This window comes from Coregonus clupeaformis, chromosome 3 (assembly GCF_020615455.1).
Source record: "Coregonus clupeaformis isolate EN_2021a chromosome 3, ASM2061545v1, whole genome shotgun sequence".
Taxonomy (NCBI): Eukaryota; Metazoa; Chordata; class Actinopteri; order Salmoniformes; family Salmonidae; genus Coregonus; species Coregonus clupeaformis.
Window position 1 is genome coordinate 44,240,472 of NC_059194.1, and position 23,338 is coordinate 44,263,809.

General features: G+C 44.0%; 1 protein-coding gene across 1 annotated transcript in view; it reads right to left on the minus strand.

Moving 5' to 3' along the window:
- LOC121579071 (protein kinase C-binding protein NELL1-like) overlaps positions 1-23,338 on the minus strand; it is a 519,122-nt gene that overhangs the window by 243,979 nt on the left and 251,805 nt on the right. Inside the window, exons 6-8 of the mRNA XM_041893338.1 lie at positions 12,144-12,216; positions 10,869-10,951; positions 3,963-4,097 (exon numbers count right to left, since the gene is read on the minus strand). Of these exons, the coding sequence (XP_041749272.1) occupies positions 3,963-4,097; positions 10,869-10,951; positions 12,144-12,216 (291 nt within the window). The remainder of the gene's footprint in view (positions 1-3,962; positions 4,098-10,868; positions 10,952-12,143; positions 12,217-23,338) is intronic.

A 23,338-nucleotide genomic window follows, 5' to 3' on the forward strand; every position in this document is an offset into this window, starting at 1 on the left:
CCAAAATTAAGGAAAGCTTTGACTAGTGTAGGTACATACTCAGTGAGCATGGCCTTGCTATCGAGAGAGGCCGCCATCGGCATACCTGGCTCTCAAGAGAAGACAGGCTATGTGCCCATTGCCCACAGACTGAGATGGAAACTCAGCTGCACTGCCTAATCTCCTGCCAACTGTATGACCATATCAGAGACACATATTTCCCTCATATTACACAGACCATTAATTAATTTGAAAACAAATCCAATCTTGATAAACTCCCATATCTATTAGGTGAAATACCACAGTGTGCCACCACAGCAGCATGATTTGTGAACTGTTGCTACAAGAAATGGTGGAGTACAAACACCATTGTAAATACAACCTATATTTGTCTGTGTATTTATTTTCCCTTTAATACTTCAACTATTTGCACATGTTTACAACATTGCAAATAATATAACATTTGAAATGTCTATATTATTTTGTTTCATCTCTATTTCACTTGCTTTGACAATGTAAACATATGTTTGACATTCCAATAAAGCCTGAATTGAATTGAGAGAGAGAGAGATAGAGACAGAGAGAGAGAGAGAGAGAGAGCGGGAGAGAGAGAGAGAGAGAGAGAGCGAGAGAAAGAACAAGCGAGAGCTGAGATAAGATAGAGAGAGAGAGAGGGAAAGAGCAAACAAGAGAGAGGCTTATACTGTATACCCTGAGGCAGGTATTGTACCTGTGTTCAATATTAGGTTATATCCTATTTTAGTATATTACATCATATGCATTGTCTCATTATATCATATTGAACCCTATTACATTGTACTTGTTGTGGACACAATTAAGCCCATTAGCTTTTGGGACGAAATAGAAAAAAAATGAGAGAAAGAGAAGGGAGAAGAAATACTAAATATATATATATATTTAAAAGAGAACACACAGAATGATGTTGTGTATTAAACCCCTGTCTAAGGGCAACCATAGGCATCCGTGACAGAGAGGGAGAAGAGTCCATCCATGTATACGGGTAAGAGAGTCTAGCTAGCTACATTTTCAGATATTACACATTTCTAATTCTGTCAGAAAGTCGTTTTCATTTAAAGTTAAAGTGTACTTTAAGCTAGGTAGCTAACGTTAGCTGGCTGGCTAGCTAGCTAACATTATGTATATGATCTGTGTAGTAATATTATTCGTATCTCAGAGCCATTTGCATTGCTAGTTATAGCCTAATGTTAGCTAGCTAACATTGAACCTGGTTGGTTAGCTACCTGCATATTCATGCAAGGTAGTAATGTTATGAGTTGGGATTATGGTTCATTCATTGTTTAGCTAGCTAGCTACACTATGCAAGTACAGTGAGGGAAAAAAGTATGTGACCCCTGCTGATTTTGTACATTTGCCCACTGACAAAGAAATGATCAGTCTATAATTTGAATGGTAGGTTTATTTGAACAGTGAGAGACAGAATAACAACAACAAAAAATCCAGAAAAATGCATGTCAAAAATGTTATCAATTGATTTGCATTTTAATGAGGGAAATAAGTATTTGACCCCCTCTCAATCAGAAAGATTTCTGGCTCCCAGGTGTCTTTTATACAGGTAACGAGCTGAGATTAGGAGCACACTCTTAAAGGGAGTGCTCCTAATCTCAGCTTGTTACCTCTATAAAAGACACCTGTCCACAGAAGCAATCAATCAATCAGATTCCAAACTCTCCACCATGGCCAAGACCAAATAGCTCTCCAAGGATGTCAAGGACAAGATTGTAGACCTACACAAGGCTGGAATGGGCTACAAGACCATCGCCAAGCAGCTTGGTGAGAAGGTGACAACAGTTGGTGCGATTAATCGCAAATGGAAGAAACACAAAATAAATGTCAATCTCCCTCGGCCTGGGGATCCATGCAAGATCTCACCTCGGGGAGTTGCAATGAACATGAGAACGGTGAGGAATCAGCCCAGAACTACACGGGAGGATCTTGTCAATGATCTCAAGGCAGCTGGGACCATAGTCACCAAGAAAACAATTGGTAACACACTACGCCGTGAAGGACTGAAATCCTGCAGCGCCCGCAAGGTCCCCCTGCTCAAGAAAGCACATATACATGCCCGTCTGAAGTTTGCCAATGAACATCTGAATGATTCAGAGGAGAACAGGGTGAAAGTGTTGTGGTCAGATGAGACCAAAATGGAGCTCTTTGGCATCAACTCAACTCGCCATGTTTGGAGGAGGAGGAATGCTGCCTATGACCCCAAGAACACCATCCCCACCGTCAAACATGGAGGTGGAAACATTATGCTTTGGGGGTGTTTTTCTGTTAAGGGGACAGGACAACTTCACCGCATCAGAGGGACGATGGACGGGGCCATGTACCGTCAAATGTTGGGTGTGAACCTCCTCTCAGCCAGGGCATTGAAAATTGGTCATGGATGGGTATTCCAGCATGACAATGACCCAAAACACACGGCCAAGGCAACAAAGGAGTGGCTCAAGAAGAAGCACATTAATGTCCTGGAGTGGCCTAGCCAGTCTCCAGACCTTAATCCCATAGAAAATCTGTGGAGGGAGCTGAAGGTTCGAGTTGCCAAACGTCAGCCTCGAAACCTTAATGACTTGGAGAAGATCTGCAAAGAGGAGTGGGACAAAATCCCTCCTGATATGTGTGCAAACCTGGAGGCCAACTACAAGAAACGTCTGACCTCTGTGATTGCCAACAAGGGTTTTGCCACCAAGTACTAAGTCATGTTTTGCAGAGGGGTCAAATACTTATTTCCCTCATTAAAATGCAAATCAATTTATAACATTTTTCACATTAGTTTTTCTTGATTCTGTCTCTCACTGTTCAAATAAACATTCCATTAAAAGTATAGACTGATCATGTCTTTGTCAGTGGGCAAACGTTCAAAATCAGCAGGGGATCAAATACTTTTTTCCCTCACTGTAACTATTTCAATAGAATGTTTATGATGTCACTGCGACAACTGTCGATAGACGTAGCTGGTACATTTCCTCTGGCTATCTACTCCGATTTCAGAGCACTCTCTTCTGAGTGTGCCAGAGCGCAGAATAACTGACGAATTTACGAACGCTCAACATCCATTGAATATGGCCGGTGTCCGTAAATGTTGGCAAAAAAGCGTATTTTAATTTTTGCCAGCAGCACAGTTGCAGTCACCAATGCTCTGGATAACATAAAAACAGCCTAACCAGCTCTGCTAGGGTGAGTAAAATGGTCAGAGTGAGCTGTTCTCTCATTTTTGTCTGGAAGTAGCTAGCAAGCTAACCAACGTTAGCCAGTTAGCTTGGCTGCTTGACTGCTGTTGCTAGGTCAGAACGCTTGGATCAACCCTTCTCCTCGGCCAGAGCGTCCAGTGTGCGCTCTGAATGCACTGAGAAAGAAACGCTCTGAATTTACGAACGGACAATCTGACAACACTCTGAGTTTACGAATGCTGGAGCACACTCGGGCACTCCAGTTTATATTTACGAACACACCCATAGTATAAGCCAGCCTTTAGTCTTGACATGTTTGGTTGTTTAGTACATAGCCTCACATGTGAATCCTTAAAGTGATGGGTGGAGCTAAATCTTCAGAGGGTGTGAACGATGCTGAATGGGTGTAGACAAAGAAGAGCTCTCCAGTAGGTACCGAAACATTCAAAAGTGATGTTACAAGTTATCAACTTTCAAAGCAGAATAACTTTCTCATTGTTCCTCAATTTTTTAGCTCTGAGTCTCTACTTTTATCCAATGTAAAAAAAAACACAATTTCAAATTTTGCTACGTAAGACGGTCGGACACATTTGTATGTTTTTTATTTTGTGAATTGAAACATTGTACATGTTTAAATGTTTTTTTATTTTGTAAATTGATCTGACTTGAATATCCCAAAAATATACAAATTGACTAGTGTGAGGTGAAAGTATTGACTATTGTGAGGAGAAAGATACAAAGTCATTGTATCTGTGTGAGGGGTGGGATGCCAACCATGCAGCCGCAGTTCCTGCAGTTCTCTGGCTCCACCCACAGCTCCTTGTCTCTGTAGACCACACCGTTGGCACTGCATGTCCTCTCACAGCGGCAGCCCTCCAGCTGGGTCAGCCTGGACTCTGCGTAGTTCAGCTGGACACTCACACACAAGCACGCACACACACAGACACACACACACACAAACACAGATAAATACACATCATCATCCATTTAAATATCACAGCACTATAGTCCAATTCAACCAATAAGAAGAGCAAGAGGACAAAAAATGCAAAAGCAACCGGCTACACATAGAAATGGACATTGGAGTGTGTTTAGCCCCCAGTGTTTTCTAGTTGTCCTACACTCTAAACAATTATGGGTTGTTTGGATGACCCAACTGCTCGGTTGCAGGCATTGGGTCACTTAGCTGGGTTGTTTTCTTTAAAAAGAGCAAGAGTGGGTTATTGATGCTGGGTTATTCATGCTGGGTTATTGAGATATGACCCAGCGGCTCAGATCAGAAGATTGAAGGCTGGGCTTAGTCAGAGCGTGGCTTTCATATTGTTATTTTTGGCCACCCGTGAGAGTAAATGTAATTCCGGTTCATCAGTTCTATTGTATAGTTATTACATGCTAAGGTTGAACACTGACACTTTTGTAGCTTTAATGACGCATGTGTATGAGTTCTTTAAGATCTTTTGCATATCTCAATGTTGGGATAGCTACCGTTTTGTTACATTATGTAAATAATAATGTTATTAATTTTATTTTAAAATATGTAATGTGCATAAATATTGAAGGGAAATATACATTTGTACTGTACAAACTTAACATAAACATTTCCTCTCACTGGTGGCCAAAAATAACTATCTGAAAGCCACGCCCCTGAAAATAAGCTATGGAATACCTTGAAAAAGACACAGCTGCTGGGTGAATACAAACCCAACTGATGTTGGGTTATTCATGCAAACCAACTGGCTTGGTCAAAATAACCCACTGTCCAATATTTACCCAGCACCAACATTTTTTGGAGTGTACCCTCAGCATATACCACCCACTCACACACACACACACACACACACACACACACACACACACACACACACACACACACACACACACACACACACACACACACACACACACACACACACACCCTCAGTGCTTAAGAGAGGATGTGCTCCATTGATTTAGGCTGAGTCCCAAAAATGGGCCCTTGTCAAAAGTAGTGCACTAAAAAGGGAATATGGTGCCATTTGGGACACATGCATATCTTTTGCATTTATTTATTAGGGATCCCCATTAGATGCAGCCGAGGCAGCAGCTACTCTTCCTGGGGCCCAAATACATTAAGGTATTTACATCACACATAAAACAAAAGATAAAACAGTACATCATATAACAATGTTACATCATATATCTACTATACAAAATGTACAACAATATTACAATGTACGTGTGTGTAGAGTGTGTGTGCTAGCGTGTGTGTGCGTATGCGTGTCTGTGTGTTCTTCACAGTCCCTGCTGTTCCATAAGATGTATTTTTATCTGTTTTTTAAATCTGATTCTACTGCTTGCATCAGTTACCTGATGTGGAATATAGTCCCATGTAGTCATGGCTCTATGTAGTAAAGTGTGCCTCCCATAGTCTGTTCTGGACTTAGGGATTGTGAAGAGAACTCTGGTAGCAGGTCTGTTGGGGTATACAGTACATTACCAAGCATTTCACACATATTATCCAGATACTGACTGTTAGCACTTAGTGGTCTATAGCAGCTTCCTTTAAGAATGGGCTTTAAGTCAGGCAGATGAACCTGTAGCCATATGTGACTAGTTTCAGGAAACTAAGCATATGTCACGCGTCACAACTTCACAGGAAAGGCATTTGAATGTCATTTTAATTTTCTTAATCAAAATGTGTTTTTTGGCAGAAATGCCTTCTGGAACTTGTGAACTTTCATGTGCCCTAAAAACATACATGTATGCCATCTGTAAATACGAATACAATTGTTAATTTACGAGACTAGTTTGTTTAGCCACAGAAAAAGACACAAACCTTCCCGCTAGTCATGATTGGCTGAAATAATGAATGGGCTGGACATGCCGAGAGATGAGTTCGGATTTGTCTGCCATGTAGCATGCTTCTGTCTGTAGGTAATCCGTTCTAAAGTGGCTTTTTGGAAAGATATCACAAAGAACAGCACAAGTGTTGCTAAGGCTCTCCACTTTCTAGAGTACCGAGTTTTGAAATCAGTGGAATGCCCAGTGGAAGCAGAGTATGATAGCTAAGGAGATGGAGAAAATTCAGGCGTTTGATTGCAAATGCGCAGGGATTCGAAAAGAGAACACAGAAGGCTGTTGTATAAAACACCTGTCTGGATTACAACCATGGCATCCGTGAAAGCGAGGGATAGGCGTTCATCCATGTATACAGGGAAGAGAGTCTAGCTAGCTACATTTTCAGATATTATATGTCTCTAATTTAGACAAAGTCAATTTTATTGCAAGTTACAGCGTACTGTTAGCTAGCTAACTAATGTTAGCTGGCTGGCTGGCTCACTAGCTATCGTTACATGTATGATCTGTATAGTAATATTATTTGTTTCTCAGAGCCATTTGCATTGCTAGTTATAGCCTATTGATAGCTAGCTAGCTAACATTGAACCTAGCTAGTTGTTTAGTTTTAGCTACCTGTTGATTCATGCAGGGTAGTAATGTTATGAGTTGGGATTATTGTTCATTGTTTAGCTAGCATGTCTAAGCAAAAGACTCCACTATGCAAGTAACCATTTTCCCGGAGCACGGCAGCAGCGGAATATAAACTAGCCGTACAATGATAGAGATCTCTGTGTGTAAAATTTGAAATACCGGGTGTCGTCGAGGCTTTCAATTTCATCTACAGAGCCCCCCCCAACAAGTAGTTCCATGTTCTGACGGAGCCGTGAGCATTGGAGCAAAAAGCACAATATTTTGAAAACGCAATTTCAAAAGAATATGGTGATGCTTAAAGGCCAATTTCAGTTTGATTCACTAATCAAATCAAATGTTATTGGTCACATTCAAATATTTATCAGATGTTATTGCGGGTGTAGCGAAATGCTTGTGTTCCTAGCTCCAACAGTGCAGTAGTATCAAACAATTCACAACAATACACAAATCTAAAAGTAGAAGAATGGAATTAAGAAATATATAAATATTAGGACGAGCAATGTCAGAGTGGCATTGACTAAATACAGTAGAATAGAAAACAGTATATACATATGAGATGAGTAAAGCAGTATGTAAACATTATTAAAGTGGCCAGTTATTCCATGTCTATGTATATAGGGCAGCAGCCTCTAAGGTGCAGGGTTGAGTAGCTGGGTGGTACCCGGCTAGTGATGGCTATTTAACAGTCTGATGTCCTTGAGATAGAAGCAGTTTTTCAGTCTCTCGGTCCCAGCTTTGATGCACCTGTACTGATCTCGCCTTCTGGTGATAGCAGGGTGAACAGGCTGTGGCTCGGGTGGTTGATGTCCTTGATTATCTTTTTGGCCTTCCTGTGACATCGGGTGATGTAGGTGTCATGGAGGGCAGGCAGTGTGCCCCGGTGATGCATTGGGCATACCATACCACCCTCTGGAGAGCCCCGCGGTTGCGGGCAGTGCAGTTGCCGTACCAGGCGGTGATACAGCCCGACAGTATGCTCTCAACTGTGCATCTGTAAACGTTTCTGAGGGGCCAAGCCAAATTTCTTCAGCCTCCTGTGGTTAAAGTGGCGCTGTTGAGCCTTCTTCACCACACTGTCTGTGCGGGTGGACCATTTCAGATTGTCAGTGATGTGTACACCGAGGAACTTGAAGCTTTCCACCTTCTCCACTGCGGTCCCGTTGATGTGGATAGGGGCGTGCTCCCTCTGCTGTTTCCTGAAGTCCACGATCAGCTCCTTCGTTTTGTTGATGTTGAGAGAGAAGTTATTTTACAACTTGATGTTAGATAGTTCCTCCATAGACTTAGGGGACTCCAGGGTGAGGAACTAGTTTAAGTTAAGTTTTTAAAATACTGATCTTCCTGGGCTTTGCCAGCACCATAGCACCAGCATCATAGGGGCACGATGGGACATACCAATCATCTATGTATTTGTGTGTGTGTCTGTGTGTGTCTGTGTGTGTGTGTGTGTGTGTGTGTGTGCGTGTGCGTGTACGTGTGCATGTGTGTGTGTGTATGTGTGTGTGTGTGTGTGTGTGTGTGTGTGCGTGCATGCGTGAGTAGCATACGTGCATGCGTTCGTACTCCGGGAAAATATGATGAAGACGTACCTAAATACACTACAGTATACTCAAGGCAAGATAAGACATGCTACAAGATTGTTGAAAAGTGTGTGTCATCCATTTCATGTCATCAACAGCACAAAACATGCATATAGGCTCTGACTAAGCTCATCTGCAACCTCTTCAATCTCTCTCTCTCACACACACACACACACACACACAGCCACTGCTAATTCATGCATGGAACAGCTAATCTCAGCTCACTCTCCCTGACACTGCATATTATACAGCCAGCCGGGGACAAAGAGGTTAGCAATTATTCATCCACCACCTCCATCACCTCTTCCCTTCCTCCCCTCTATCCATCCCTCCCTCCCTCGTTCACAGCCACGCGGGGAGGAAAGTGCCACTTCTACCCGCTGCGTTGCTGTATAAGCAGGGAGGTCAGACAGGCTGTGCCCCAAATGCCACCCTATTCCCTATACAGTAAGGGAAAAAAGTATTTGATCCCCTGCTGATTTTGTACGTTTGCCCACTGACAAAGACATGATCAGTCTATAATTAAAATGGTAGGTTTATTTGAACAGTGAGAGAAAGAATAACAAAAAAATCCAGAAAAACGCATTTAAAAAATGTTATGAATTGATTTGCATTTTAATGAGGGAAATAAGTATTTGACCCCTCTTTAAAACATGACTTAGTACTTGGTGGCAAAACCCTTGTTGGCAATCACAGAGGTCAGACGTTTCTTGTAGTTGGCCACCAGGTTTGCACACATCTCAGGAGGGATTTTGTCCCACTCCTCTTTGCAGATCTTCTCCAAGTCATTAAGGTTTCGAGACTGATGTTTGGCAACTCGAACCTTCAGCTCCCTCCACAGATTTTTCTATGGGATTAAGGTCTGGAGACAGGCTAGGCCACCCCAGGACCTTAATGTGCTTCTTCTTGAGCCACTCCTTTGTTGCCTTGGCCATGTGTTTTGGGTCATTGTCATGCTGGAATACCCATCCACAAGCCATTTTCAATGCCCTGGCTGAGGGAAGGAGGTTCTCACCCAAGATTTGACGGTACATGGCCCCGTCCATCATCCCTTTGATGCGGTGAAGTTGTCCTATCCCCTTAGCAGAAAAACACCCCCAAAGCATAATGTTTCCACCTCCATGTTTGACGGTGGGGATGGTGTTCTTGGGGTCATAGGCAGCATTCCTCCTCCTCCAAACACGGCGAGTTGAGTTGATGCCAAAGAGCTCGATTTTGGTCTCATCTGACCACAACACTTTCACCCAGTTCATTGGCAAACTTCAGACGGGCCTGTATATGTGCTTTCTTGAGCAGGGGGATCTTGCGGGCGCTGCAGGATTTCAGTCCTTCACGGCGTAGTGTGTTACCAATTGTTTTCTTGGTGACTATGGTCCCAGCTGCCTTGAGATCATTGACAAGATCCTCCCGTGTAGTTCTGGGCTGATTCCTTACCGTTCTCATGACCATTGCAACTCCACGAGGTGAGATCTTCCATGGAGCCCCAGGCCGAGGGAGAATGACAGTTATTTTGTGTTTCTTCCATTTGCGAATAATCGCACCAACTGTTGTCACCTTCTCACCAAGCTGCTTGGGGATGGTCTTGTAGCCCATTCCAGCCTTGTGTAGGTCTACAATCTTGTCCCTGACATCCTTAGAGAGCTCTTTGGTCTTGGCCATTTTGGAGAGTTTGGAATATGATTGATTGATTGCTTCTGTGGACAGGTGTCTTTTATACAGTTAACAAGCTGAGATTAGGAGCACTCCCTTTAAGAGTGTGCTCCTAATCTCAGCTCATTACCTTTATAAAAGACTCCTGGGAGCCAGAAATCTTTCTGATTGAGAGGGGGTCAAATACTTATTTCCCTCATTAAAATGCAAATCAATTTATAACATTTTTGACATGCGTTTTTCTGGATTTTTTTGTTGTTATTCTGCCTCTCACTGTTCAAATAAACCTACCATTAAAATTATAGACTGATCATTTCTTTGTCAGTGGGCAAACGTACAAAATCAGCAGGGGATCAAATAGGGAATAGGGTGCCAATTGGGATATTGACAAATTGGGTGCTTTTGGTCTATTAAAATGAAGGATGAGGCGGTTATTTACAGTGGGATGACTCCAAGCTCAGGGCTGGCTGGTGGGCTGTCCTTGCTTCACACACACACACACACATACACGAACACACGAGCACGCACACACATGTACACGCAAACACACACATACACAGACACACATGGTTGGGGGTCGTGCTGAGAGGAACATAATGCTCTGCACCTGTTAGTGTCCTGCAGGGCCAAGATGGCTGCCATTTAATGACACCCCTGTGACCTCCAATCATACCTACCCTGTGTGTGTGTGTGTGTGTGTGTGTGTGTGTGTGTGTGTGTGTGTGTGTGTGTGTGTGTGTGTGTGTGTGTTGTATGACCTCTGATCATACCTACCTGCCCTTTGGAGGAGGAAGAGTGGGCTTTGATACGAGGCTTGTGTGTGTGTGTGTCTGTGTGTGTGTGTGTGTGTGTGTGTGTGTGCGTGTTGATGTCCTCTGACTAAGATCGCTCAGGTACAATGTTGGGACATAAAGCATCATAAGGTCATTTGTTTGAGGTTAGAGGTCAAAATGCAATTATTTGAATGGGTGGTCACTCTCACCTTCAGGGTCATCTTGGCCAGCAGCTCCTGAAGGTCCATGATGCCTTGCACCAGGCTCAGGAAATCACTGCATGTCGGACAGGCTCAACAGGAGAAAATGAGGGACAAAGAAAGACAGGAGTGGGAGATGGGATAAAAGAGTAAAGGGCAAGAGAAAAAGGAAGGAGGTAGAGGATGCAAAAGAAAAGAAAAAGAGAAGAGAAAAAGAGGACGTACATTTATACACATTTTACCAAAACATTGTTGCTCAAAATATAAGTATATTTTATAACCAAAGCTAGAGAAAATTGAGTGACTGCTCATTGGAAGTCTGGTTTTAATCTCCTAGCACGTCCTATCTTGCGATGGGGCTCTGTTTTTAGAGGATTGTGGGTAATTACATTTTTTTTTACTTAATGATTCTTTTACACAATGTTGTATGCATGTTTGAAGAAAGAAACGTATACTTCTATATTAATATTAAGTAGCTTGTTGTCCTGTATCTAATAGAGCTGTTTGGCTTCTCGGGTGCGGCGCAAGCGCTGGTTCACACGAGTATCGGTGAGTGGAGCGACAGCCTATGATTATACATGCCTTATTGATCAGCGACAGAGACAGTAGCATTGCCACAAGGGCACAACACAAGCCCTGTATCTTCATTTGTTTGACAATAAACAGGAGGGAGGGAGAGAAAGAGAGAGGGAGGGAGGAAGAGAGAGGGAGGGAGGAAAAAAGAGGGAGGGAGGTTTGAATATTGAATTTAAATGACAGAGATAAGACAAAGGGAAAAGGTGTATGTGTGCTTGTGTGCGTGTGTGTGTGTGCATGTGCGTGAGTGTGTGCGTGCGGTGAGTGTGTAGGTGTGAGAGAAAGAGAGAAAGAAAGAGAGATAAGACTGAAAGAGGGAATGAGTGAGAGAAAGAGGGAGAGAGAGAACAGAGATGGAGTTCCGCTGACTTATTCAGTGATGAGGGATTAGTAAGAGTAACAGAGACGGGAGTATATCTAATGAGATATTACAGGATGTCATCTCCACTGTATCTCAGTACCTCTTCACTTTTCAGACAAAATTAAGAAGAGGAATAACCTGTCCTGTGTCCTCAACAAGAAGCTAATCATACCGAGCCTGTAATCATAAAGTACATCTGAGTAGGAGTGCTGATCTAAGATCAGGTCTCCCCTGCCCATGCAATTGTATGCATTACTATCTAAAAGGCTAAACTGATGCTAGAGTTGCACTCTTACTTTTATAAATAAGGGCCCAGAGCTAAGGGTAATAACAGTTACTTTACTTACTGCGATTGAGGTTGGGACATTGTGTGATGTAGCCGTTTTGAGCAAAAATGAATTTGACGTCCTGAATGGTACCCTGTGGGGAAGATGAGAAAGAAAAAAGGAGAGAGAGAGAGAGAGAGAGAGAGAGAGAGAGAGAGAGAGAGAGAGAGAGAGAGAGAGAGAGAGAGAGAGAGAGAGAGAGAGAGAGAGAGAGAGAGAGAGAGAGAGAGAGAGAGAGAGAGAGAGAGAGTATTCACCCTGCACACCCTAATTGACAAACAAACAAACCAAAACAAAGGCAAAGTCTTCTCATGCTTTGTTGATTTCAAAAAAGCTTTTGACTCAATTTGGCATGAGGGTCTGCTATACAAATTGATGGAAAGTGGGGTTGGGGGAAAAACATACGACATTATAAAATCCATGTACACAAACAACAAGTGTGCGGTTAAAATTGGCAAAAAACACACACATTTCTTTCCACAGGGCCGTGGGGTGAGACAGGGATGCAGTTTAAGCCCCACCCTCTTCAACATATATATCAACGAATTGGCGAGGGCACTAGAACAGTCTGCAGCACCCGGCCTCACCCTACTAGAATCTGAAGTCAAATGTCTTCTGTTTGCTGATTATCTGGTGCTTCTGTCACCAACCAAGGAGGGCCTACAGCAGCACCTAGATCTTCTGCACAGATTCTGTCAGACCTGGGCCCTGACAGTAAATCTCAGTAAGACAAAAATAACAGTGTTCCAAAAAAGGTCCAGTTGCCAGGACCACAAATACAAATTCCATCTAGACACCATTGCCTTAGAGCACACAAAAAACTATACATACCTCGGCCTAAACATCAGCGCCACAGGTAACTTCCACAAAGCTGTGAACGATCTGAGAGACAAGGCAAGAAGGGCCTTCTATGCCATCAAAAGGAACATAAAATTTGACATACCAATTAGGATCTGGCAAAAAATACTTTAATCAGTTATAGAACCCATTGCCCTTTATGGTTCTGAGGTCTGGGGTCTGCTCACCAACCAAGAATTCACAAAATGGGACAAACACCAAATTGAGACTCTGCATGCAGAATTCTGCAAAAACATCCTTAGTGTACAACGTAAAACACCAAATAATGCATGCAGAGCAGAATTAGGCCAATACCCGCTAATTATCAAAATCCAGAAAAGAGCCGTTAAATTCTATAACCACTTAAAAGGAAGCGATTCCCAAACCTTCCATAACAAAGCCATCACCTACAGAGAGATGAACTTAGAGAAGAGTCCCCTAAGTAAGCTTGTCCTGGGGCTCTGTTCACAAACACAAACAGCCCCCACACAGCTCCAGGACAACAACAACAACAACAACACAACTAGACCCAACCAAATCTTGAGAAAACAAAAAGAGAATTACTTGACACATTGGAAAGAACAAACAAAAAAAACAGAGCAAACTAGAATGCTATTTGGCCCTAAACAGAGAGTACACAGTGGCAGAATACCTGACCACTGTGACTGACCCAAACTTAAGGAAAGCTTTGACTATGTACAGACTCAGTGAGCATAGCCTTGCTATTGAGAAAGGCCACCGTAGGCAGACCTGGCTCTCAAGAGAAGACAGGCTATGTGCACACTGCCCACAAAATGAGGTGGAAACTGAGCTGCACTTCCTAACCTCCTGCCAAATGTATGACCATATTAGAGACACATATTTCCCTCAGATTACAGCGATCCACAAAGAATTCGAAAACAAACCCAATTTTGATAAACTCCCTTATCTACTGGGTGAAAAACCACAGTGTGCCATCACAGCTGCAATATTTGTGACCTGTTGCCACAAGAAAATGGCAACCAGTGAAGAACAAACACCATTGTAAATACAACCCATATTTATGTTTATTTATTTTCCCATTTGTACTTTAACTATTTGCACATTGTTACAACACTGTATATATACGTAATATGACATTTGAAATGTCTTTATTCTTTTGAAACTTCTGAGTGTAATGTTTACTGTTAATATTTATTGTTTATTTCACTTTTGTTTAATATCTACTTCACTTGCTTTGGCAATGTTAACACATGTTTCCCATGCCAATAAAGCCCTTAAATTGAATTGAATTTAATTGAGAGAGAGAGAGAGAGAGAGAGAGAGAGAGAGAGAGAGAGAGAGAGAGAGAGAGAGAGAGAGAGAGAGAGAGAGAGAGAGAGAGAGAGAGAGAGAGAGAGAGAGAGAGAGAGAGAGAGAGAGAGAGAGAGAGAGAGAGAGAGAGAGAGAGAGAGAGAGAGAGAAATATATCAACATTGAAGGGCTGATAATGACCAATAAGCAACTGCATGGGTCTAACTGGTGGTGACAGTGGCTCAGTGCATGACAGCCATCAGTGGAGTGTCAATCACTCTCATGGGGGGGGGGGATTGGAAGTGTTTGCGTGTGTTTGTGTGTGTGTGCGTGCGTGCGTGCGTGCTAGTACTGAGAAATTAGTCATTTTTTAGTTCGGTTTTGGTTCGATTATTAAAAAATCATTATTTAAACGCTGTAACACAGAATAAAAGAATTAATAAAAGTGCCATGATGATAGTGACTGCCCATTACTGCTTATCACTTATTTACAATAATTTATTCACATTACTTTAATAAAATATTAATTTTATTTGATGACACGATTATTTAATTCTAAGTCATCATCTCATCTCTATAGAGCTGCTGCCTATGCTGTCTGACAAAATCACTATTTTAGTAGTTCTTCAAAGTAAATAAGGCATACTTCTATGACTGCTGAACAACAACTATCAATCATTTAGATCATGTATTTTCAGGCTCTCAAAGCAACTGCTTTCTATCAAATCAAATCAAATTGTATTTGTCACATTTGCCGAGTACAACAGGTAGACCTTACAGTGAAATGATTACTTACAACCCTTAACCAACAATGCAGTTTTAAGAAAAATAAGTGTTAAGAAAGCATTTACTTAAATGTACTGAAGTAAAAAATAAAAAAAGTAAAGTAACAATAAAATATCAGTATCGAGGATATATACCGGGGGTACCGGTACAGAGTCAATGTGCAGGGGCAGGTAGAGGTAAAGTGACTATGCATAGATAATAAACAGAGAATAGCAACAGCGTAAAAGAGGGGGTGGGGGGGGGGGACAATGCAAATAGTCTGGGTAGCCATTTGATGAGCTGTTCAGGACTCTTATGGCTTGGGGGTAGAAGCTGTTAAGAAGCCTTTTGGACCTAGACTTGGCGCTCCGGTATCGCTTGCCGTGCTGTAGCATAGACAACAGTCTATGACTAGGGTGGCTGGAGTCTTTGGCAATTTTTAGGGCCTTCCTCTGACACCGCCTGGTATAGAGGTCTTGGAAGGCAGGAAGCTTGGCCCCAGTGATGTACTGGGCCTTACGCACTACCCTCTGTAGTGCCTTGCGGAGCGGAGGCCGAGCAGTTGCCATACCAGGCGGTGATGCAACAAGTCAGGATGCTCTCGATGGTGCAGCTGTAGAACCTTTTGAGCATCTGACGACCCATGCCAAATCTTTTTAGTCTCTTGAGGGGGAATAGGCTTTGTCGTGCCCTCTTCACGACTGTCTTGATGTGTTTGGACCTTGATCATTTGTTGGTGATGTGGACACAAGGAGAATGGGGGCGTGCTTGGCCCTCCTTTTCCTGTAGTCCACAATCATCTCCTTTGTCTTTATCACGTTGAGGGAGAGGTTGTTATCCTGGCACCACATGGCCAGGTCTCTGACCTCCTCCCTATAGGCTGTCTCATTGTTGTCGGTGATCAGGACTACCACTGTTGTGTCATTGGCAAGCTTAATGATGGTGTTGGAGCTGTGCTTTGCCATGCAGTCATGGGCGAACAGAGAGTACAGGAGGGGACTGAGCACGCACCACTGAGGGGCCCCCGTGTTGAGGATCAGCTTGGCAGATGTATTCTTACCTACCTTTACCACCTGGGGGCGGCCCGTCAGGAAGTCCAAGATCCAGTTGCAGAGGGTGGTGTTTAGTCCCAGGGTCATTTGCTTAGTGATGAGCTTTGAGGGCACTAGGGTGTTGAACGCTGAGCTGTAGTCAATGAATAGCATTCTCACGTAGGTGTTCCTTTTGTCCAGGTGGGAAAGGGCAGTGTGGAGTGCAATAGAGATTGCATCATCTGTGGATCTGTTGGGGCGGTATGCAAATTGGAGTGGTTCTAGGGTTTCTGGAATAATGTTGTTGATTTGAACCAGCCTTTCAAAGCACTTCATGGCTACAGATGTGAGTGCTACGGGTCGGTAGTCATTTAGGCAGGTTACCTTTGTGTTCTTGGGCACAGGGACTATGGTGGTCTGCTTGAAACATGTTTGTATTACAGACTCAGCCAGGGACAGGTTGAAAATGTCAGTGAATACACTTGCCATTTGTTCAGCGCATGGTCGGAGTACAGGTCCTGCTAATCCGTCTGGCCCTGCGGCCTTGTTAATGTTGACCTGTTTAAAGGCCCATCCAAACAGAACAAGTTTTTCCCCACAAAAGGGCTTTACTACAGACACAAATACTCCTCAGTTTCATCAGCTGTCCGGGTGGCTGGTCTCAGACAATCCTGCAGGTGAAGAAGCCGGATGTGGAGGTGCTGGGCTGGCGTGGTTACATGTGGTCTGCGGCTTATGGTAGAGAAATTAACATTCAATTCTCTAGCAAAAGCTCTGGTGGTGGACATTCCTGCAGTCAGCATGCCAATTGTATGCTCCCTCAAAACTGTGGCATTGTGTTGTGTGACAAAACTGCACATTTTAGAGTGGCCTTTTGTTGTCCCCAGCACAAGGTGCACCTTTGTAATGATCATGCTGTTTACTCAGCTTCTTAAAATGCCAGGTGGATGGATTGCGTTGGTAGAAGAGAAATGCTTACTATCAGGGATGTAAGCAAATTTCTGCACACAATTTGAGAGAAATAAGCTTTTTGTGCGTCTGGAAAATTTCTGGGCTCTTTTATTTCAGCTCATGAAATATGGGACCAAAACTTTACATGTTGGGTTTATATTTTTGTTCAGTATAGTATGATACATGTATGTTACGTTTCGTATGGTATGTATTAATTTGTGGATGTCCATCATCCATTTAGTATGATATTTTACGAATTACAATTTGTATGATATGTTACAAATTGCAATTAGTACAATATGTTACAAATTGCAATTCATACAATATGTTACAAATTTGCTAAATGTATGATATGTTACGAATTCCAATTTGTTTTGGCTAGCGTTAGCTAGGTGGGTAGGTGGCTAACGCTAACGTTAGCTAGCTCTATGGGTTAGGGGTTAAGGTTAGGGTTAAAGTTAGGAGTTAGGTTAAAGGGTTAGGGTTAGGGGAAGGGTTAGCTAACATGCTAAGTAGTTGCAAAGTATCTAAAAAGTAGTAACTAAGTAGTTGCAAAGTTGCTAATTAGCTTAAATGCTGAAGTTGTCCATGATGAGATTCAAACTCGCAACCTTTGGGTTGCTAGATGTTCGCGTTATGCGCTCACCCATCCACCCTGACCAACCACCATCCTTTTGTTTTTGCCTTAAGTAACCTTCTATATTATGTAACCATAACAACGTAACATATCATACTAATTTGAGTGTCCCAGATTTACATTTACTATGCTAGTCTATGAGACCAGTCTGGATGGTCAGACTTACCCAAAGCAGCATGCCATTGAAAACAAGGGGAGAATACCCAGCATATTGGAACAATTAAAGTCTGTTCATAGTGACAGAGAAGAGGACAGTCTATTTTCATATTGAGTTTAGAAGGCATTTTGTCAAATCCATAAAAACTCATTTAAATTCTATATCTCAGGCCGAGTTTTGTGTATCTCTTTGTGTGTCACTATATTTGTGATATTCATATACACTGCATGCATTAAGCCTGGATGAGAGCAACACCTGTGTCACTTTAGACCCCAGAGAGGAGAGATGAGCAACAGAGTAGATCACAAACACGCGGAAGCACACACGCACACTACCGGCTATGCTCAACTCTGGTTTTGTTGCAGGCACACACACACAAACACACGCACGTCACAGTGAATAATCAGCCGATATCAGTGAAGAGTACGGAATGGAAGTGAAAGTGTTTGGCCAGTGATGTGGCTGTCTGTCTCTTGGGAGTTTATGGGAGTCCTGACCATGCATTGCCTCTATTGATCAGCAGGTAATACTGCCTGAAGCGAGGGAGGGAGGGAGGGAGGGAGGGAGGGGAAAGGGGAGATGTATGGAAGAGAAAGCGAGAAAGAGAGAGAGAGGGGGTGAGGGATGGTGGTGGTGGGGGGGGGTGTACGGAAGATAGAGAGAGGGAGAGAAAAGGAGAGCTAAAGGCCACACAGTGACTCGACAACCAAGACAGCTCAGTCAAAGGGGCCATTCCCTCACCAATGTGACGGGTCTATTTCAATTAGCTCTATATATGTGGAGAGTATTAGATCACAATGCCTCTTCAGAGTAATAGTGTAGCCCTGCCATAGACAATATGTGCTTCATACAAGATGATTGATTTATGTAGAATGGAGAAGTGAATGTAGTCTCTCTGGCAAGTGGTGAATGTAAAGTATGTGTGTGTCAGTGGAGGCTCCTCAGAGGAGGAATTGGAGGACCATCCCCCTCAGTGAATTTCCCGAGTGGCGCAGTGGTCTAAGGCACTGCATCGCAGTGCTAGCTGTGCCACTAGAGATCCTGGTTCGAATCCAGGCTCTGTCGTAGCCGGCCACGACCGGGAGACCCATGGGGCGGCGCACAATTGGTCCAGGGTAGGGGAGGGAATGGCCGGCAGGGATGTAGCTCAGTTGGTAGAGCATGGCATTTGCAATGCCAGGGTTGTGGGTTCGATTCCCACGGGGGGCCAGTATGAAACATTTTTTATAATTAATGTATGCACTTACTAACTGTAAGTCGCTCTGGATAAGAGCGTCTGTTAAATGACTAAAATGTAATGTAATGAATTTCATAAAAATACTTTTTTTGGGATAAAACTATACTAAATATATTCACGTAACCAAATAATTGATTAAAACACACTGTTTTGCAATGAAGGTCTACAGTAGCCTGAACAGCACTCTATATGGTAGCAACATGTTGTAGCCAGAGGACAGCTAGCATCCTCCTCTTGGTACATTGACTTCAATACAAAACCTAGGAGGCTCTTGGTTCTCAACCCCTTCCATAGACTTACACAGTAATTATGACAACTTCCGGAGGACGTCCTCCAACCTATCAGAGCTCTTGCAGCATGAACTGACATGTTGTCCACCCAATCAAAGGATCCGAAAATGAATCTAGTACTGAAAGCATAAGCTACAGCTAGCTGGCACTGCAGTGCATCAAATATTGTGATTAGTTGACTGAAAGAGAGAGAAAGAAAATAGTTGAACAGTTTTCAACAAATTGATTTCTTTAAAAATGAAGGAGAACCAAGAGAGAAAGAAAGAGAGAGAGAGAGAGAGAGAGAGAGAGAGAGAGAGAGAGAGAGAGAGAGAGAGAGAGAGAGAGAGAGTATTTTTTTCACTTTCAGTTTCACTTACTTATATAGCAAATGTAGCTGGCTCAAACAGAGGGATGCTATGTTAGCTAGCTGGCTATGACTATCCAACACAACACTGGAACTCTTCCAAGTCAAGGTAAGCTTTTGGTTTTATTAATTTATTGCCACCGGGGCCCGCTGGTCTAACTGCTTACTGACTGTACACTGTTTTAGGGGGTTTACTAACACATTAGATCTATTAGCTATGTTGACTAGGATGTTATTTTAGCTAATATGGGGACAACGATATAGGCTGTGTGTAGCGGCTATTACATGGTTTGGCTTGGAACATTTTTTTTGCCTGGTCACATACAGCTGATGTGTTTTTCATTGAAGTCCACAAACGAAGAGAAAAGCTGAGAGGAGGAGAGTGCATAGAGGCTAGAATGAATATAATGTGGCTGCTATGAAAGTTAACTATGTTTATGCGTGATCAGGGATGTATTCAATCCACCGATTCCGTTGAAACATGTTTCTTAAATGGAAGCAAACGAAACAGAGATAAAAACACCTGAATTTGTCCAATAGAAACTCTTGTTTTCAACTGTTGGACTAATGATTACACCCTAGATAAGCTACTAGATGCAGGCAAGAGTGTACAAGGCAGTATTGAATGTGTCAATGTGTCACTGTCTGTCATCTCAATTTTTTCTCTCGACCTATGTGCACCTACGTTGTAAACTTTCATTCACAGGCTAGGTTGTAGCCACCTTATGATGGGTTTAGGGAAAATGTGAGTATCACGTAGTAACCTAAATCTATCGATGTTGCATTAAACTGGGTGAATGGAATATGAATGACAGTCTTCCAACATGAAGTAATAGAAATAAGGCCATGGTCATGAAAAAAAAAACGTATTCCCTCATCGTAAACGGCACTGGTGTGTGTGTGTGTGTGTGTGTGTGTGTGTGTGTATGTGTATGTGTGTGTGTGTGTGTGTGCGTGTGTCTGTATGCATGCGGGCGTGTGTGTGTGTTAGTGCAAATATGTGCGTCCAACTCACGGAAATTCCACTCTTGACCACTGGGGGTATAAGGGTATAAGGCCCTCTCCCTTCCTTGTTTTGGCAAATCTGACCACGACTCCATTTTGCTCCTCCCTGCCTACAAACAAAGATTCAAGAGGGAAATTCCTGTGGTCAGGTCTGTAAAGCTGGTCTGACCAATCATACTCCATGTTCCAAGACTGTTTTGATCACGTGGACTGTAATATGTTCCGGGGTGCCTCTGGGAATAACATAAATGAATACACAAACTCAGTCGCCGGATTCATAAACAAATGCTTAGATGATCTAATACCGATGGTATCTTCCAAAACTTACCCGAATCAACAACCAAGGATTAATGGCAGCCTTGTCGGGAAACTGAAGGAGATATGCTGCTTATAAACAAGGCAAGGTGACCGGGAACAATTTTATGATTAAACAGTACAAATACAACCTAAGCACATCGATCAAGATGGCGATACACAAGTATATGTCACGCCCTGACCATAGACATCACCTGTATTCTCTGTTTGGTTAGGTCAGGGTGTGATTTGGATAGATTCTAGTTTATCTATTTCTATGATGGCCGGGTGTGGTTCCCAATCAGAGGCAGCTGTCGATCATTGTCTCTGATTGGGGATCATACTTAGGCAGCTATTTTGCCTACCTATGTTGTGGGATCTTGTTTCTGTTTGGCTTGTTGGTTGTTTAGCCTCTTGAACTTCACGTTCTGTTGGATTTTGTTATTTTGTCGGTGTTTTATAATAATAAACGACTATGTACGCATACCACGCTGCACCTTGGTCCGATCCTTTATACAACGGAAGTGACAGAAGATCCCACCATATTCTGACCAAGCAGCGTGGCCAGGAGGAGCAGACACCCTGGACACAGGTGGGGAAGACATTTTGGACATGGGAGGAGATATTAGCCGGTAAAGGACCCTGGGCGAAGGAAGAAGCCCAGGCAGGAGAGGATCAACGGTGACGCCGACGGTGCCGACCGCGAAGGAAGCACTAGAGGCAGCCCCAAGAAAATGTTTGGGGGGGCACACGGAGCAGATGGAGGCCCTGAAAGGGCTGACTGTGGAGGAAGAGGAGGCCGCTATTATAGAGGCCTTCCAAGACATGCAGCTCAGCACTCTGAGAGAAGAGATAACTACCTTAAGGGGGCTGTTAGCTAAGAGAGAGCAGGAGAGCTCCCTTCAGAGGGAGGCGCTGCAGGAGGCCCACAGGGAGAAGGAGTCAGTGGATGCACGGAGAGAGGAGCTGGCCAGACAAGAGGAGGAGCTGAGAGAGGAGTTAACCCTACAACAAAAGAGAACGCAGTCCTTAGAGCAGAGGCTGGCGGAGCCAGGTTTCAGAGTAGAGCCAACTCCCCGCACTCGTGTTAAGGAGCGTGGAAACATACAGGCACCCTGTTATGCTGTGATACGCACTGCATCTCCAGTGTGCATTCACAGCCCGGTGCGCTTCGTGCCCGCGCCCCGCTCTTGCTGGGCTAAAATGAGCGTTCAGCCAGGACAGGTTGTGCCTGCTCCTCGCACCAAACCAGTGGTGCGTGTCTCCAGTCCTGTACGGCCCGTACCTGCTCCTCGCACCAAACCAGTGGTGCGTAACCCTAGCCTGGTGAGGCCCGTGCCTGCTCCTCGCACCAAACCAGTGGTGCGTGTCTCCAGTCCTGTACGGCCCGTACATGCTCCTCGCACCAAACCTGTGGTGCGTAACCCTAGCCTGGTAAGGCCCGTACCTGCTCCTCGCACTAAACGAGTGGTGCGTGTCACCAGCCCGGTGCGCCTCATACCTGCTCCTCTTACCAAACCAGTGGTGCGTGTCTCCAGCCTGCTACGGCCCGTGCCAGCTCCTCGCACCAAACCAGTGGTGCACGTCTCTAATTCGGTACGGCCCGTGCCTGCTCCTCGCACCAAACCAGTGGTGCGTGTCCCCAATCCGGTACGGCCCATGCCTGCTCCTCGCACCAGACCAGTGGTGCGTGTCTCCAGTCCGGTACGGCCTGTTCCAGCGCCACGCACCAGACCTCCAGTGAGGGTCCTCTGCTCCACTCCTGTGCCAGAGCAGTCCACTTCACCGGTACCCAGTCCGGTCCGGTCGTCTACTCTTCCTCCATGCCGGAGCCATCTGCTCCACCGGGGTCCGAGCTGGAACCAGACATCAGGGTCCAGACAGGGCTTGGTGCATCGTGGGAGGACTGAGAAGGGGAGCATCGCGCCGGGGTCCAGACCGGACCGGGCGTGCAACGGGGAGGCAGGATAGGAGAGGAGTTTACTGCCTACTTCACGTCCGAAGCCGGAACCGGAGCCGCCACCGAGGCTGGGAGCCCACCCGGACCCTCCCCTAATGAGTCAGGGTTTTGCGGCCGGAGTACGCACCTTTGGGGGGGGGTACTGTCACGCCCTGACCTTAGAGATCACCTGTATTCTCTGTTTGGTTAGGTCAGGGTGTGATTTGGATAGATTCTAGTTTATCTATTTCTATGTTGGCCGGGTGTGGTTCCCAATCAGAGGCAGCTGTCGATCGTTGTCTCTGATTGGGGATCATACTTAGGCAGCCATTTTGCCTACCTATGTTGTGGGATCTTGTTTCTGTTTCCGTTTGGCTTGTTGGATGTTTAGCCTCTTGAACTTCACGTTCTGTTGGATTTTGTTATTTTGTCGGTGTTTATAATAATAAACGACT